Source organism: Arvicanthis niloticus, chromosome 16 (genome assembly GCF_011762505.2).
Source record: "Arvicanthis niloticus isolate mArvNil1 chromosome 16, mArvNil1.pat.X, whole genome shotgun sequence".
Taxonomy (NCBI): Eukaryota; Metazoa; Chordata; class Mammalia; order Rodentia; family Muridae; genus Arvicanthis; species Arvicanthis niloticus.
Genome location: NC_047673.1, coordinates 4,067,501 through 4,084,762, shown reverse-complemented (window position 1 = coordinate 4,084,762; position 17,262 = coordinate 4,067,501). Strand labels below are relative to the sequence as shown.

Genomic DNA, 17,262 nt, shown 5'->3' with positions numbered 1-17,262 from the left:
TATTAATGTGCTTATTTCAAGAACCCTGACAGCAAAACAAAACATATTTTGCAGAGGCAAGTGGCTAGTTTTTCAGTTTAATGCACTGTGTGTGCACATGCTTGTCGGGTTTTGGGTCAGCTGAAACCATTTGGGCTATGAACACATGTCTGACAGACAAAACTGCGAGTTCTTCATCTGTGCAGTGACCTATTTTATCGTGAATATGAATATTCATTTTCAAAACAGATGATTCTTAGAGTTAAATGTCCAGATTTTCTGATGTAAATTGTACAAGCTGTGGAAGTACTTCTGGATTTAACTGAGGCATATTTCAGCGACTTGTGCACTTTCTGTGGAGATTTACTCCTGAATGAAAGTGGATATAGCCTCGCCCTTCTGAACATGCAAATCTCCGCTCTGAAGAAGCTGAGGTCTGTGGCTCTGAAGCTGCAGATTGCAGGTTGCCAGGACCATTGTTATTAATGATCAGGGATCCCGTCAGTTAGTCTTCGGTAATTATGCCTCCGTAGTGATAATGGTTCTTCAGCAACACATTTTGTTGTTTTTGTTGTTAAAACACAGCCTGATGGGTACCTAGTTCCGACTAAGACAGAAGAAAGCAACAGGAAGGATCCATTTCTGCAAGCCTGCCTGCCTTCCAGAAGATGGTTCTCGATGTGATTATAGCCCAGGTCAAGGGCCAGAGGGCATCTATTTCTAAATTGTCTTAAAGACACCATCCAATCTTTTCTCTGACATTGTGCACTTGGATGCCAGGAAATGCCAGTGTCTTTTCTATTTCTCAGGGATGCTATTGAAAAGAGGAGTGAAAAACAAGAAATAACCAGTAGGGACCCATCATATTTCAGACATATTTTAGGAAAATTCAAAGGTCCTATCTTTCATCTTAATCATTCATCTTAGATTACATAAATTAAATGTATTTCTATTTTGCCTAAAACACCTATTTGATTTTCCCTCCTGATTTCCTAGGCAGTCACAGAGTTAAAGATGCTGAAATATACATTTTTCTGAGTTGCACTATTTATGAAGAAATACAGTAATATGGTCTCCCTCCTACTGTTTCCCAAAGTTGGCAAGGCACTTAAGAAACACTGGATGAGCTATTTACTGTATTTTATTGAATTCGTCAAGCACTCCGAACATGCACACTTATGGTTAAGTGTTCAGGACTTAGATGGTTCTAGAATTGCTGAGTCACACCTGTGAGAACAGGAATATGGTGCGAACAACTGTCATCATTGAGCGAAGCACCTCACACAGAGTGTGCAGCTTATCAGATTGTCCTGAGAAACAGAGCAACAGAGGACATGGAGCCCATTCATTTCTAGATTAAAATAGAGACAAGTCTAAGAAGGGCCGAGAAGACCAGGTCTCCCTGCCTAAAACAGGAAGGACGGACTTAGCCTGTGTAAACTGCAGCTGTTTGTGTTCACCTTCATCAGGGTGTGCATGCTTCCGACTAATTCAGTCACGCACGCACTCACTTACTCTCTCGCTCGCTCACTCGCTCACTCACTCGTGCATTCAGGACAGTGGCTGAATCTCATCTCATGTCTCTTTGCAACTTCATCAGTGACTCAAGTCAGACCAGGGCTTGTTCTTTGGGAGTTACTGTTTTGTATTGTCATAGATAAAATTCTTTAAAAGCAGCATACTTTTAAAAAGTTCTGTCTTTATGCAATCGAATCTGACAATGCTCATGATACATCTCATAACTTAAGAAGTGAAAATCCCAGTCCAACCATGATGAACTTCTCAGAAGTGCCATGGGCACACCTAGATGGCACATCGAAGTCAGCATTACACCGTCTTAGGAAGCTCTTGGAGTCTATCATGGTCTATGATGAATACACTCATAGGTCTTATGTATATTTTTCCTATTTTGTGTTTTTGTAAGGACAATATTCTAAACAATTTAAGTGTGTAGAATGCATACTAAAAATGCTTAGCAAAGTCTCTGGAAAATGTATACAAATGACCCTACAACTGTGTAATTTAATAACTGAATAAACAACCATGTGAAGGAAAGGCAGGCAGAGAGCAGAGGTGCGGGGGAGGGGTGGGAGAGAGAGAGAGAGAGAGAGAGAGAGAGAGAGAGAGAGAGCAAGCACATGTGCACCAGAAAATCAGAGCCAGGGAAATATACTTTTTGATTGTAGGTGGTTGTTAATTTGGGTAATAAACAATTCCAGGTACATTTCTGGCTCCTTCCTCATTATCCACTACATTATTCATGTCAGCAATTCATAGGGTTGGAAGCTTGTGTCGATAAACTTATGAATACTGTGGCTGTGCCATGCATTATGTCTTTCACTGTGGGGAGGAACGCTTGTGCCTCTCGCAGAAGGATGTTGTTGAGCTATCGAAGATGTGCAGAACACATTTGCATGTCCAAAGTTCATCCCTAGCAACATAGTTTCCTTCTTCATCATCTCTACCTTTTCTTTTGTTCGGTAACTGGGCCCTACACCTGCTAAGTAAGGACTTTGCCACGGCAGGTAACATATCGCTGGCACACGTTTGTGTTTGTTAGCTTTTTGAGATCAGAGTTAGACTAAGTGGCCCAGATTGGTCTTGAACTGACTATATAGCACAAGCAGGTCTGAACTTGTGATTCCAATTCCCCTGCCTCAGCTTCTGAAATACCGAAAGACTACAGAGCTCCGAGTATGTGCTGGACTCCGTTTTTCCCTCAGAGCCTAGCTGATAAAATGGAGTAATGAAATCAATCAACCTTCTGGATTCCTCTAACTGCAGCGTGGAGGCGGAGCTCACTCTAGTAGGGCTCACCCACCGGGCGGGCGTGTGAGAGAAAGCGGCATCGGCAACAAAGCCAGTGCCAGGAGAAACTGGAGGCAGGAGAGCCATTTGTGAGAGAGAAGCCATTTTTCTTGGGCTCCTGCTCAGAATAACCCACTCCTTCCAATTCCTAGGTGTATACAGCACTCCTCAGATAGATCAGAATGTCAGCATGAAGATAGACAAACTCCAGCTTTGACTTTTGAATCTCTCATCCACTTAAAACTGCACAGTATGTACTCAGCAAGAAAATGCAGCAGCTATAGGTAGCTGGCTTTGCAGACCAACATTTAAAAATACCTGTTTTCTCCATACAGTGCAGACTTAGCCTGTACAAACGTGGATCTAATGAAACTCAGCAGTAACATGGTAGGAAGCTGAGGAAGTAAGTCATTACTAGAGTGAAGGACCAGGGAAGACATCTTGATTTGATGATAACCTATGTTTAAATTTATCTTCATGTGTGAGTGAGTGTGTGTGTGTGTGTGTGTGTGTGTGTGTGTGTGTGTGTTACACACAGAGGCCAGAGCTATCTCCTGGTGTCTAACTCAAATGAATACCACCCTTATTTGTGAGAGGGAGTCACCCACTGAACCCGAAGCTTGCTGATAGGCTAGACTGTCTGGCTAGCCTATCCCCCAGGGAGCTTCCCATCTCCAAGGTGCTGCTGTCATGGGGTTTATGGGGTTTATGGGGTTTATGGGGTTTATGGGGTGCTGGTTTCTCCACTCGGGAGTTTATGTTGCACAGCACACACTTCACTGACAGAACCTTCTCCCCAGATGCCAACTACTTTCTTAAATATCTGACTTCTTTAAAAAAAAAATACATTTACTTGCTTCATATGCGTATGCTTGTGTGTGTGCACGAGTATGCCACACCTTCATGTGGGAGACAGAGGACAACTTGCAGGAGTCAGAAGACTGCTTCTCCTTTCTCTAGAGTTCATGGCCTCTTCCACCACAGATAATAGGCTAGATTTACAGTGCACGTCATGGGTTCACTCCTAATGAGTGAACTTTAAGCACAGTTAATTGGTTATTGCAAGATGTAAGTTCCTTTCAGGGTATCTTGCCATTCTGATCCCACACTGAAAATGGTAAATAAACAAGTAAAGCATTGCCATGGGCATACAGCCCACAGCAGCCCCCTCTGAAAGCAGGTATGGTTGCCAGCACTCACCCCTTATCTCCTGCCTTTGATGGTATAGTCTCAGGTTGAATCCATTCGTCCTAGAACACTATTCGGATTTTTGCAACAATATTTTTGCTAGCATGTGTTTGGGATTTTTGTTTGTTTGTCTGTCTTGTTTTACTTTTCAAGTCATCTTTTGCAAAATTACAAAGTTGCTTTTCCTCCCAGGCAAATCTTTCTTGGTTAATGCAGGAATGTTTTAGCAAATGTCCTTGGTGCTTGTGTTGTCTCTTTCATCACAAACATGTCTGCATGGGAAAAAGATAATTCCTTCATTATATAAAGTTCATCCCTCTGCCTTAATCTCTCACGTTATGATAAAATATTTCTTCTCTGTCCTCCCTGTTTTGTTTCGATCACGTGGTTCCCTCCACCGATTCTCACCAGATGCCCGGGAACTGAAATGTATTTCACAGATGAGAGCTTTCTATGTCGTATCCAAACATTCAGGTCCATCACAGAACTGAAGGGCAGGGAAGCTGGCTGCTTGTGTGCTAGCTCGCTGTGGTGTCTGGAGCTCTCTTCTGTCTGCAGCCTCCTGCCTGGTGATGAGAAAAAAAAATGCTTTGGCCACTCACTTGCTTCTTTCGGCAGGAAGAAATATCTGCAATGGAAATATGATTGAGCAAGAGTAAGAAGGAGTCCATCTCAGCTGGGTCATTGCAAGAGAAAGGATGCAAAGGATATGTCTATGTCTCAAAATGCATCACTAAATACCACCCCATGGTCTGTGGGTAGAGTGGGGACATATAGGAGTCATAACTTGACACTCAGACTTACAGGTCTGAAAGAGTATAAAAACTGCCTGAGGTTATAGCTCAGTTGGTAGCATGCTTGCCTAACACGTACAAGGCCCCAGGTTCTATCCCCAGCACACATAAATGGATATGCTGCCATACTGCAATTCCAGACACATGGAGACAGAAGGATCATCCTTGACAACATAGTGACTTCAAGGCCGGCCTGGCACTCTGTCTAAAATTGAAAAAAAAAAAAAAAAAAAAAGTTAACAGCCAGTTGAGCAGGACTGAAGACAGAGTATACAGTGGCACCCATGGACAAACCTGGAGTTTGCATGTGCAGGAATTAGTCCTTAAAATGAAATAGACCACTGTAGTTTTAAGAGTTCTGGAAATACTCAGTGAGGGCTTTCACTAGCACACAGTTGTGTCATTAGCCTGCACATACAAACACGGTCACTTGCTTCTAACACCGAGCAAAGGTAATTAAAACCAGAAAGCACAAAGTGCGTAGGGCACTCGGGCACCACGGCTCCACTGACACCATGAATGCTGTGTCCCGTATTGGATTTTGTCACACTACTGTAGGATGGTCAGTTACCACTGATGCTTTATCCCAAAGTGTGGTTTAGACATCACTTCTCTGTTCCTTCTTCCAAAGCTGATGTTTCTGTCCCTCATTCTGTGGTGTTAGCTGGTCCACCAAACACCTGCCACCCTGGGATCCCATGGCATACCTGGACTTGCCAGCTGAAATACAAGGCTTCTCAGCAGTCCCTTGGGTCGTTGTTATATTAGGATTCATTCACAACCCCATGCACATAAGTACAAAGCGATCAGGACAATGGTGGATCATTACTGACTGCAAGAAAAGCAAATTTGGTCCTCATTTATTAATGAATTTCATATTCATTATTGCCACCTTTAAAGACCTTCAAAGAATAAAATTTATTTTTTATGAAACTAACGAGAAATTGTGAGATAATCCCAAAACAATCAGCTCATAATAAATGGGCTTTGAGGTACCCTAGTCAAGTTGTTTACAGTTCTCTGAAAGCTCTGTTAATGGCCATGTGCTTTTGAATGCATTTTCTGATTAAGCACAGCATAACCACTAAAACCAAAGGCTGGGAAATCTATATATTTAAGCTTCAAATTCTGAAATTTTCCACTTATTTATATACTTACTATTCTTGAGAAATATGTGATCAGTCAATATATTCTAAATGTATACTAAGAATCAGGGCTCAAAAAATTGTAACTTGCTTGGAAAACACATATATTTGTTAAATACTTTTTATTTTCATCCTATTTTATGTTTTATTCGTGTACATTTATTGCTAAGCCATCCATTTTCCAAGGTAGTGTTTAGTGGATAAAACGTTAACTAAATAGTATTATTTACCCCTAGAAATGTGCAGAATTCACTGTTGCTAAAGACCTGGAAAGAAACTGAATGTCACTGTTCTATGCTGCTTTGTTTAAATTCAGACTTAGTTTACTTCACGTTGGGGTGGGGGTGAATTTTCAATGCTTACTTCCCCCGTAATCACACAGAGAAAGAGATCCGGGAAAGCTACACGTCAGTATAAAGTACATAAATACTTAGCAAAGATAGATTGCACTGGGTCAAAGGTCAACTGTGGGGCTGTGGTAGAGGGACCATCCTTCTCCGAATCAAATGGAACAGATTACGTCTGATCTGTACTGAGTGTTTCCGCTTTCGGTGAGGTTTTCAGTCTGTGTGAGTCACAGATGCAAACACCCATTTCTTGTTGCTGTGTGCTGTGGGCAAAGCAAGCTGTAACCAGCCCACATGCTTTTGCACCCTGCAGGAGTCCTTGCAAAGCGCTTCGCGCCATCTAGTGGCCAATCGAGGTATGAGAGGTGGAAAAGCTAGGGAAGAAACTGGATCTCTCTGCCCACCGCAGCAAGTCAAATTATTAGCAGGGGTTATTGTGTTCTTTATCTATCACTGGATCCTGAAAACTTTAGAATCTGCTCAAATCCACTGTTTTCCAAGAGTGCATTAAATTAAATACCTTTTCCATTCTCCACAGGATTGTGTTCGATATTCTCACTGCAGATACTCATAGTGGCATTTTTACCATGTGGGGCTGTAAACCCCGCTACCCCCAAGTTGTCTATGACCCAAGTAAAACAAAGCATGCTCTCCCAGCCCATCCTTCTCCTCACAAGAGACGTGTGTGGCATTCCCTTCACAGCTCTGATTCTTCTCTCTTTGCCTTTCAGATTGTCTACAAAGCCTGGCTCTGCTCCCAGTATTTTGAAGTCACACAGTTTAACTGCAGAAAGACCATCCCTTGCAAGCAATATTGTTTGGAGGTGCAGACGAGGTGTCCGTTCATATTGCCCGACAATGACGAAGTCATTTACGGAGGCCTCTCCAGCTTCATCTGCACAGGTACAGGCTGGGTGGGGGCCCTTCTCTGATCTCCATCAACATGTTGCTTCCTTCTGCTCCCATAACCCTGAGACTGCACAAAGGTATTTTTACGTGGCCTCTTTTCCTGAGCCCTGAAAAGCCTCCCAAACTGATTTAAACAAGGGCTGATGTCTCTACCACACAGCTATGCTGCAACTGAGGATCTCTGTGAATGTCTCATGAGGATAGTTGCAGGGGAATGGGGCAACTTTAACAATGACTCCTGCGTATCTTGTGATGAATGTTGTCACCTTACCTTAATCAGTATTGAGGACAAAATGAAATGTCGGCCTGAGTCATACATGTGCACATTGGTGCATAAGAGGCCAGGATAGGTGATTTCTATATTTTCTGATAACAATATCTCCCTTTTTTGGGCAAAGAACTGAGACAGGCAGGATGCCAACACCAGCTCTGGTGTCCAGAAACCCATGAACATTATGTAGTTTAGGCAGACAGAGAATACAGGGTCAAAGCTAAGAACAGTCTCATCCTGACAGATTGTCAATGGGGACAGCACCTTTACTGATCACTCTGCTGATGTGAGTCCTTTGGAATTTCTCTTCTAAGAGGAAGGAAGACCCAATTTTTAAAACAATTTACTTAACTTGTTCATCCAGAGGACCCGGTGTTGCTCCCCAGCACACACATGCTGGATCCACAACTATCTATAACTCTGCTTCAGGGTGCTTGATGTCTTTTTCTAATCTCTGCAGGTACAAGGCGTGCAGGCAGGTGCACAGAAATACATGCAGACAAAACACTAATACACATAAAATAAATAAATGAAATAAGGACAAGTTGAAATGCTAATTGTGACTATGTATCAAGTAGTTTATGCTCATTGTGACAATGTATCAGGTGGTTTCCAGGCCTCCACTGTTCAGTGTAACAAACTATCAAGATACAGTCAGTCCTCTGAGAGCCAGCCCTGGCAAGCAGAAGGGCATCTCTCCCATCACACAAGCTGGCTTTTCACTGGTGAGTCACAATAACTGTCCCCAGCCCAGGCCACCACACATGCTGTGAGGATTCAGATGATGGAAAACTACAAGGTTAGCAAGAAGAGAGAGCAGGGTTCAGGGGGTGCTGGGATGATGAATAAGAGGAGAGAGCAGGGTCCAGGGAGGAGGGAACTGGGAAGAAAAAGAGGAGGAGAGAGTGGGGTTCAGGAAGAGGGAGGAGGAGGAGGAGACTGGGATGAAGAAGGAGAAGAGAGAGTGGGAAGAAAGGGAAAGAGGAAGGGGAAGGGGGAATTAAAAAGGAGCAGCAAGAAGAGGAGGGGGAAGAGAGGAGAGAGCAAAAGAAGACAAGGAAGGGTTGAAGGGGGAAGGAGGTGGTAAATAAAGGAAGGAAGTGAAGGAAACATCCAGAGAAGAAGGAAAACAGGAAAATCTTATTTCACCAGAAATTATGCTGACTTTCTCAAAGAAGTTTCCATAACTGACCATAAGAAATGAAAGCCTGCATTCTAAAAGTCTAAACTTCAAGGGAACCTTGTAGCATGCTGCCTTCTGTGAAGGTCCCTGAGTCTTAGTAGCTGCCCTCACAGCAAGTGGTCCTTCCTGACTGATCAGCAGATCCCACAATGAACCACAAAGACAAAAGCCCTATGGAAGGTTTTCAGTTTATGACCTTCATCATCTCTTGGCCTCTACCTGTGTTTGCAGAGTTCTCTCTAGATGCCTTCCAGGCTACTAGGACCCAAAGGCCTGGCACAGGTGCCTTCTACACCAAAGGCTCATGGGCAACTTGATTTTTGGTTGGTTTTGGTTGTTTTGGGTTTTGTGAAATCTGCCTGTTTGTAGCTACAGTGACATCTCTAAAGAAAGGTGACAAAAAAGAGAAATCTGTCACTGGCCCAGAAGACAATGACACAGCCCCTTGGAGGACTTCAGAGTCACTTTTTGCTGAGTACTCAGAGGCCTGTCTGTGGATTGCTTTCTGCTGGCGTTGTGACCCTTATGTTACTAAGCTCAGAACTCTAAAGTTGGATTTTTCAGGCCCAGCACACAGAAATTTTTCGAGCTCACACAGCAGGAAGAAACATGTCTTTCTTCTGGGGTGGGACAAGGCTTTGGAGGAGACTCTGTGTCCAGGCTGTCATCCCTACCTGAGGTTGCAGAGTTAAATTGAGTTGCATGGCAGGAGTTGTGCTAAAGCGATTTGCACTCATCCTTGCTATCTGACGGTATGAATGAGAGTTCCAGGCATGACCAAAAAACAACTGTATCTCAGGAAAGCAAGAAACCCAGACCTCTGCAGATGCTCACTGAGCCCAGGCTGGACTTTTTTCTGGAAGGGCAGCCTGCTGGAGCTCTGCACTATGTCCCCAAGACAATTCAAATGTTTTCTGAAGCTCCAAACTGACAGATACTTAAGAGCTGCATGCCACCTTGGAATGGATGTGAGCCAGCCAGATTCCTCTGTATGCAGTGAAGGAAAGGTCTTCTAAACTCAGAAAAGAACAGGCTCAATAGAGAAGTGATGCATGACCTCCTTCCTGTAGCTGCTGGTCATGCAGGCCGCCTGGATGGCCCCTAACAGCAGATATACAGACAGACATATAGCACAGGGCCAAGGACAAGCATTAAACACTGTCTATTAAATGAATCGACCATCCAAGTCAGTCAGAACTGTTCCTCTTTCATTCCAGATTTTATAAACAAAAGTAGTCAATAAGGTTATTTCAAAACCATGGACCAAAAACTACAGTCACTTATCATTAGGAATTAAAAGAATCTAAGTTCTGTTCACAAGATGTCACTCAATGTTGGCAGCATTATGAGACTAAGAACCTGAGACTGGACAGGCCACAGATGCCTGGGAGAACCTACTACCATAACCCTGATGAATGGACACTGTATTAAACAGAGTCCTGGTGGTTAATCATTATACCCACAGTGAGTGGTGCTCTCAACCCTCACCAGGGAGTTTCTATTTGCAGGAGATGCAGGATGCAGGAGATTAACACAGAGATCCACAACCAGTGAAGGTGCAGACACCAGGAGACTGGGGAATGCTTAGCCATGAATGTGAATGTAATGTTTATCACACACACACACACACACACACACACACACACACACACACACACCAGGGAAGGCTCAAGAATCATTGCAGAAGAAGAGGCAGAAAGGTTATAAGAGCCATAGTTGGTACATGACTAAGGAGGAATGGTGTCTGAGGAGTAACTAGCAGCTTCTGTCACATCAACATGCAAGCTCGAACCAAATAAAATCGAAGCCTGCAGAGAGGAGGTGGGCACAAAGCCCCACCCCCAGCGGAGAACTATTGGTGGTTGCTAACTTCTGGGGAACAGAGAGTTCGATTTCCTTAGTGTGTGTCTCCTGGTTAGACAGCCATGCTCCAGTGAAGGGCAAGCTATGCTATATGGGCAGCAGAGATTGGACTTGATTGCTTCCTTAAGCAAAGCTGTGTGGGGAGGGTATAGGAGCAGAGCCAGTAGGAGTCGATATGATCAGAGTATCAGAGTATATTGGCAAAATTCTCAAATAATGAGAGGGGGAGGGAGGGAGAGAGGGCGTGTATGGAGAGAGAGAGAGAGAGAGAGAGAGAGAGAGAGAGAGAGAGAGAGAGAGAGAGAGAGAATAAATGCTGGCATTTCTTCAAGTTCAACAGATTTGATATGAGTGGTTTTTTTCTGGTGTCTACAAAGGAGGTCTCTCTAAATCTCCGTAACCCTGAGAACTCCTGGTATCCACTGAGCCCTTGACTCCATGTGCCCCCCTTGCTGGATGCTGCTGAGGGACCCATTCCACCCAGGACTGTTACTGAAAGGCGGGGTAGTGACCCAGACTGTGGAGGAGCCCTTCCGTTCCCTTAGACAGCGGTGGATGATTCTGATTTCTTTAACCACAAACATGGTAGAGCTCAGGCCCATGGCTCATAAAGTGTTAATCGTTTCAAAACATAAAATTTCTCAAAATGACCATGAGGTATTTAGGATAAAATTCAACATTTCAGCACCTGTCTGCTTCTGTGTTTTGTCTCGAGGCGTGGTCTCCTGTAGCTCTGGCTAGCTTTGCAATGTGCACTCCTTCCATGGTTGAGAGTGATCTTGAACGCCCATCCTCCTGCCTCTAACCTCCTATGTACTGAATTACAGGCAGTCAACACTATGCCTGATTTACACAGCGCTGGGGATCAAATGCAGAGCCTGGAGCATGCTAGACCACCTTGTCCTCACCTCTGGTCCACCATTCTTGGTGGTGCTTACAAAACTTAGCCATGTCCTAAACTTTAGCTCTCAAATGTAATGTTTTGACCATCAACAGAATAACTTGACCCTCTTGAAGCTCCAGAAAGCCTGTCCATTGCGGTAAAGTGTCCAATTCAGGGTGCTGCACACATGCCCCAGTGTTCCGACCATGTATCTAGATGACAAAAGGGCTCCTGCTCGTGCTTAATTTTGCTTTGGGGGAAAGGGGGATGATAAACTGAGATACTTCTTCGTTGAGCAAAACTGACGTGACCAGAGGAGCATCTGAGGGGTAATTAAGAAGTTCTGGGTGTTATCAGGGCAGACTGTTATTCTGGCGATGGCAGTACTGTGTCAGGGCTGGGGTGGTTGAATCACAGTTACTCACTGTTAGTTATGCTGTGAGTCTCATCACACACTGCCCCGTTGGGGTCTGCAGAGCGCAGGTAGTGACCAGAGTCTCACTACCCAGCCTCCACTGTAGTAATTACAGTGTTTCCTTCTCTGCCCCGCCCCCGCCCCTCACCAGGGAGGGCTCCTAGAGCAATCCTTGATTGCTTACAGGCACTAGAGAGCTGAGATTAAGGAGACAGACACAGTAGAGTACCACAGCTGTGGGTGCTATGGTAACAAACATGGGAAATTACCCTTTGATTGATGGATAAAGTAGGCCTGATGTCATTTGCTGCTCCAAAATCGCAAGAACAAAAGTAGAAGTTGGTCCTCTGGGGGTTACTGACAACGAAGATAAAACATATTTTGAGAATTCCGTGTAAATTCTGCATCCCATTCTTTTAGCTGTGACAAGGATAGGGTTATGTTTCTGCCTCTGGGGAAAACACTGTAGGCTGCTTTTGTTCCGCCCTTGCCAGCCGGGTTAGGTAAGGCGGTGGATGGTGCCGCCTCGTGGCAGGTACGTGCTACTGCAGGATATCAGAATGGCACATAGGAAAAGCCAATAATCATGACATGCACAGACAGACAGACAGACAGACAACTCATGTAAACCATATCACAGAGAAGTATTTAATTTTTTAAAAAATGTGTTCTCTTTAAAAGAGTAATATAGTAGAAAATATGCTTTCTACAGATTTTAGTGTCAATGTCTCAGCCACTTTCTATTTCCACATTTAAAGTATATGTATGTATGTATGCATGTATGTTTGTATGTATGTATGTATGTATGCATGCATGCATGCATGCTTATTTGTATGTATGTATGTATGTATGTATGTATATATGTATGTATGTTTAAGTACTTTTCCAAATTTAATTCTGGAGAAAAGAATCCAAGTTATTTATACCACAAACAATAAGATTATGAACCCTGAAGTCAAAAGACAAATTTGAAGAGCTAAGATATTTCTAGAAGAAAATGCAATGCAAAAAAAAAAAAACAAAACAAACCAAACCACCACCACCACCACCACCACCACCACCACCACCACCAGGTCACAAAATTAAATGTGGAGAACTTGGGATCACTGCATGGTCGTGCTCATTCCTTTCTATAGAACCTGGTATTTACAGGTGTCCGGTGACTCCAGTTCAGAACCTCCCTACTGATGACTGATTTTGTCTTCTACCTTCAGACATCTGCTTTTGGCAAGGGGTCACATGGGCAACAAGATTTAGGATGTCTAAAGTCTCCCAGTATCTATGGGCTTGGGAAATGTGTGTCTACTGTAAGAACCCCTTCTTTGCAGTTAGTGAATGTAGCTAAGCCCATAGAATGAATACTCAGCAGAATTTCCCCTCAGGAAGACAGCCCAGCCCGCCCCCCAGTCCAGTCTGATGGCTTCAGGAAGTTGGCTGCACTGCAGTGGAAGCTGGGCATTTCCCCGCTTGTCTGGTTAAAGAACAGAGTGCACGGACTGAGGTACATCCTATGCAGTGATAGAGAACCCAAGAGAGCTTGTGGGCACACTCACAGAGCTCCAGATTTGTAGGTGGCAGTCTGCTACCCTCCACAAGCCTGCTGCTCTCCACAGCTTTGGGGAAATTCTGACACGCCTCCGGTGAACCTTCTGCTTCGGATCCTACAGCTTGCATGATCTAAGCAGAGAAATTAAATTAAATGGCATAGACTGGGTGTGTTGAAGAATTGGAGTCTGGAACACTGGCAGGAACTGGAGTTGAGCTAGTCCCAAGAGGAGTCCAAGCTGAGTCACGGGGACCCAGAGGTCACTGCTCCAGGTCAGCGGGGCTATGTCCAGAGCCATGAGGGGGCATGTGTGGGGAACAGTGGTTGGTGCCTCAGAGGCTTTACTGACAGCATGACTCAGCTGCCTTTGAACCTTGCAAAGAAGTGACATTCTCTCTCTCTGACAGCCATGTGCAACTGTGTGGGGGCTCTAGAAGAGCAAGCTTTGTTGGGTTAGTCTGTTGAGTATAATAGTTTCAGATTAGGAAAGATAGTGTAGCCTGCCAGGTTTAACAGGACAGGGAGACTTCATTCCCTTAGTCTGTCTGCTTGTCTCACCTGCACTGGAGACGTCTCTGTGAAAATTGATTTCTAGTCTGTAGCTGCTGCAATCTGAACTTGCTTGGCCACAGCTATCACTACACACAAGTATAGAGCCGATCATCGTCTGGACAAGTCTGGGTCGCCTGGTCCATCTAGTCTCCCACTTCTTAAGCCATGGGATATGTCGCTGAATGTGGGACCACGAAAAACCAGCAAAAGTAAAAGATTTCTGAACGCGATCACCCCAGAACAATCCAAAGCAAAGGCGAAATGAATTCCAGCTGTTTCTCGGTGCTCAACTGTCTTGTGTTGTAACTCCAAAGAACACACAGCAGCACACAGTAGGGCTGCAATCACCACTGTACACTATCAACAAAACATGCTGAAAACTGAGGCTCACATGAGAAACTGTCATATGCTATGAATTTCGGTGTTTTAATTGCACGAAGTTTTCTGTTCCTGCAGGGGCATGATGGCTTGGTTACAGAAAAGGAAGACTAAATGGTTTCTGCCATCAATTTCTCAACATACCAATGTCTAATTTATGTATCCTAGAGTGGTCTTGTTTTGGAACACTCGATTGTAAAAATTGCTGTTTGAGGTATCAGCTTCAGTTTCAGGAAAAATACCAGAAAAATTGTGGCTTCAGATGAGGGCAAAATTTTCATGGGTTTATGAAATGGGTCTTAAACATCACTCTACCATTTTGTACTAAAGATTTTTGCAAAGTGACACTTTCACATTATGACTGTAGAATCAAAATATTGGCCAGCTCTGGGAAATGTTGGAGACATTGAACCTTGCAGAATGAAATATTCACCCAAGATTCAATTCTTTATACAAAAATACATAATCACACCCACCCCACCACTGTGCCCATTGGCTTCATCTCTTATGACTAGCAAAATTCAGTGTTTATTGAAGAAGAACTTTCAAATTTCTTTATGACTTATTATCAGTAAATATTTGATTTGTAAAAAAAAAAAATGTGTAGAATAAAAGGGATCACAAACAGAAAATGTTCAGTACTCTTTGTCTAGTCTGATATTACCTTCCCAAGTCTGTTACTGCAAAAGCAAGAATAAGTCCAGTGTTCATATCATTAGTGGGATAGAACTGCCAGTCAGCTAACTTGAAACCAGCTCCTGAGAAAGGTCTCTATTGTTTGGTAAAGCAGAGTCCTTCCGTGTGTTCACAGAACTGGAAGCCCCTGGCTCTCACCTCTTCCCTGCAGGTTGACAGTATTCACAAACACTCCCTGTCTCTGCACACCACACGTCACATCAAAAGCGGATGCTACGAGTATTTCCCAACGTGGACTATTTTTAATACATAATTTTTTATTGATTCTTTGGGAATCTTACATCATGAATACTGATCATATTCACTCCTCAGTCCTCCCAGGTTCATCCCCACCCTCTCCCCACTCCCCACCTCCCCCCCCAAAAAAAAGAAAAGAAAAGAAAGACAAGTCCAGTTTGTATTGCCCATATATTCACTGGAGCATGGTCAAACTCCCAGTGGCCAGCTCCTTAAATGAAACTGGGTTCTTCCCCACCTACACCCCTGTTAAAAACAATCAATTGTAGATAGCTATACTTCAGCACCCTTATCACAAACTCTAAGAGGTCTCTTTATAGCTTTCTGTCTAGGCTGTTATTTTTGGTGGGAAGGGGTGATAGGGGTTGTCACACCAGCCTCCTGTGAATCCGCAATCAGCAATACCACTGCAAAAGTAGCCACCTTGCTCTTCAGTCAGCAGGAGCACAGGTCACGGACTTCTTTGTGGCAGTGCTGCTACTGAGGCCATGTCTGGTCTATGGTCCTACTGCAGATGGGTGCTGTCATTGAGGTCTGTGGCCCATGTTACCACCAAAGGCCACGCGGATAGCTGTGGTCTGTGCTGCCAGGAAGCCATGTTGATGCACTTCTTTTTTTCTTTTCTCTTAGGTTAAATAAAGACCAAGACTGTCTAGCTCTCTGTTCCTAGAAAAGTGTGTGGTCAGATGGCTAGCTCTGGCAGACAGATGGAAAGTGAGATTTTCAGATCCCACCCTCTGTCTCTCAAACATTTGCTGGTTCTTGTTTTTGCCCCATCCCCTGTCCCCCCCCCACCCACCTCTCTCTCTCTCTCTCTCACACACACACACATATGCAGAAACACACATACAGAAACAATAGATGTATCAGTTATATCATTGTCAAAAGCCAAAGCTTTTTATATGTTTCTAAATATTGCCATGAATCTGACTGACCTTAGTCTATGTATTGTATCTCTCATACAAAATATAATAATTATATCAACTTAAAGCTAATATATGTATAAAATTCTAATGTATCATTCATATATGCTTGCAATTTAAGTTGCTATGTTGCACACTGAATTCAGGTAAATAAAAGATGAAATGTTTATTTTAAAATAGATTTAAGTCTGAGTCTATGAGTTAGAATTTCAGCATGATGAAAATGGCGTGTGTGTGTGTTTGTGTGTGTGCATATGTGTGTGCATGTGCACAAGCATGGATGTGTGTGTAGTGTGCAAACGTGTATTGCATGTTTGCCTGTATGTGTGTGCATGCATGTGTGTGAATGGGTGTATGTAATGTGCATACATATATTGTGCATGTGTGTGTAGTGTGTGTATATGTATAGTGTGCATACATATAGCTCATGTATGTGTGTGTGCTTGTGAGAGTGTGTGCACGTGCATGTGTGTGTGTGCATGTGTGTGTGTGTAGCATGCATACATGTATCTCATGTATGTGTGTGTACATGTAGTATGGATACATGTATCTGCATGCATCACCTGTGTGTGTATATATATGCCTGTGTGTGCATGTGCATGTGGGTTTGTGTGTCTAGTGTGTATACACATAACCACTGAGCTAATCTTGTAAAATACAGAAATGGTGAGTTCCTGTAGGTGAGGCAGAGGAAGGTTACTCACTGACCCAAGAGAAAACCATCTCCACAGATAGTCATACCTAGGGGCATTGAATTTAGGCCTTTGGTGTGTGAGTCTTGGGGGCACTGTTCAGAACTTAGACATGCATTTGAAAGGAGGAAATTTGGAAACACCCACACATGGTGGGAAAAACAGTGTGAAGAAGACTTGTGGAAAAGATGGCCTCTGGCATGGTGAGACCAACTACCCACTGCCCCCAGGAATGACTAACAACATTGTCAGCTGCACTCCAGCTGAGAGAGCAATAGCCTGCTCTTCAAGCCAGGAGATGAGGGAACCCTGGCTTCTGTGTCTATAGAATGTGTTTTCCAGCCCCCACTGATTAGTGAATGAGTAATGGCTTGAAAATTTGGAGTAAAACAGAGACTTTCAACAAGCCTTGCTCTAGAATAGAAAAAATTCTACCCCTTACATAAGAAAAGA

The 17,262-nt window shown here is 43.6% G+C and overlaps 1 protein-coding gene across 2 annotated transcripts in view; it reads left to right on the top strand.

Moving 5' to 3' along the window:
- Nalf1 (NALCN channel auxiliary factor 1) overlaps positions 1–17,262 on the top strand; it is a 522,636-nt gene that overhangs the window by 487,456 nt on the left and 17,918 nt on the right. For both annotated transcript variants that reach the window (XM_034520917.2, XM_034520918.2), the window contains exon 2: positions 6,993–7,164. In XM_034520917.2, the coding sequence (XP_034376808.1) occupies positions 6,993–7,164 (172 nt within the window). The remainder of the gene's footprint in view (positions 1–6,992; positions 7,165–17,262) is intronic.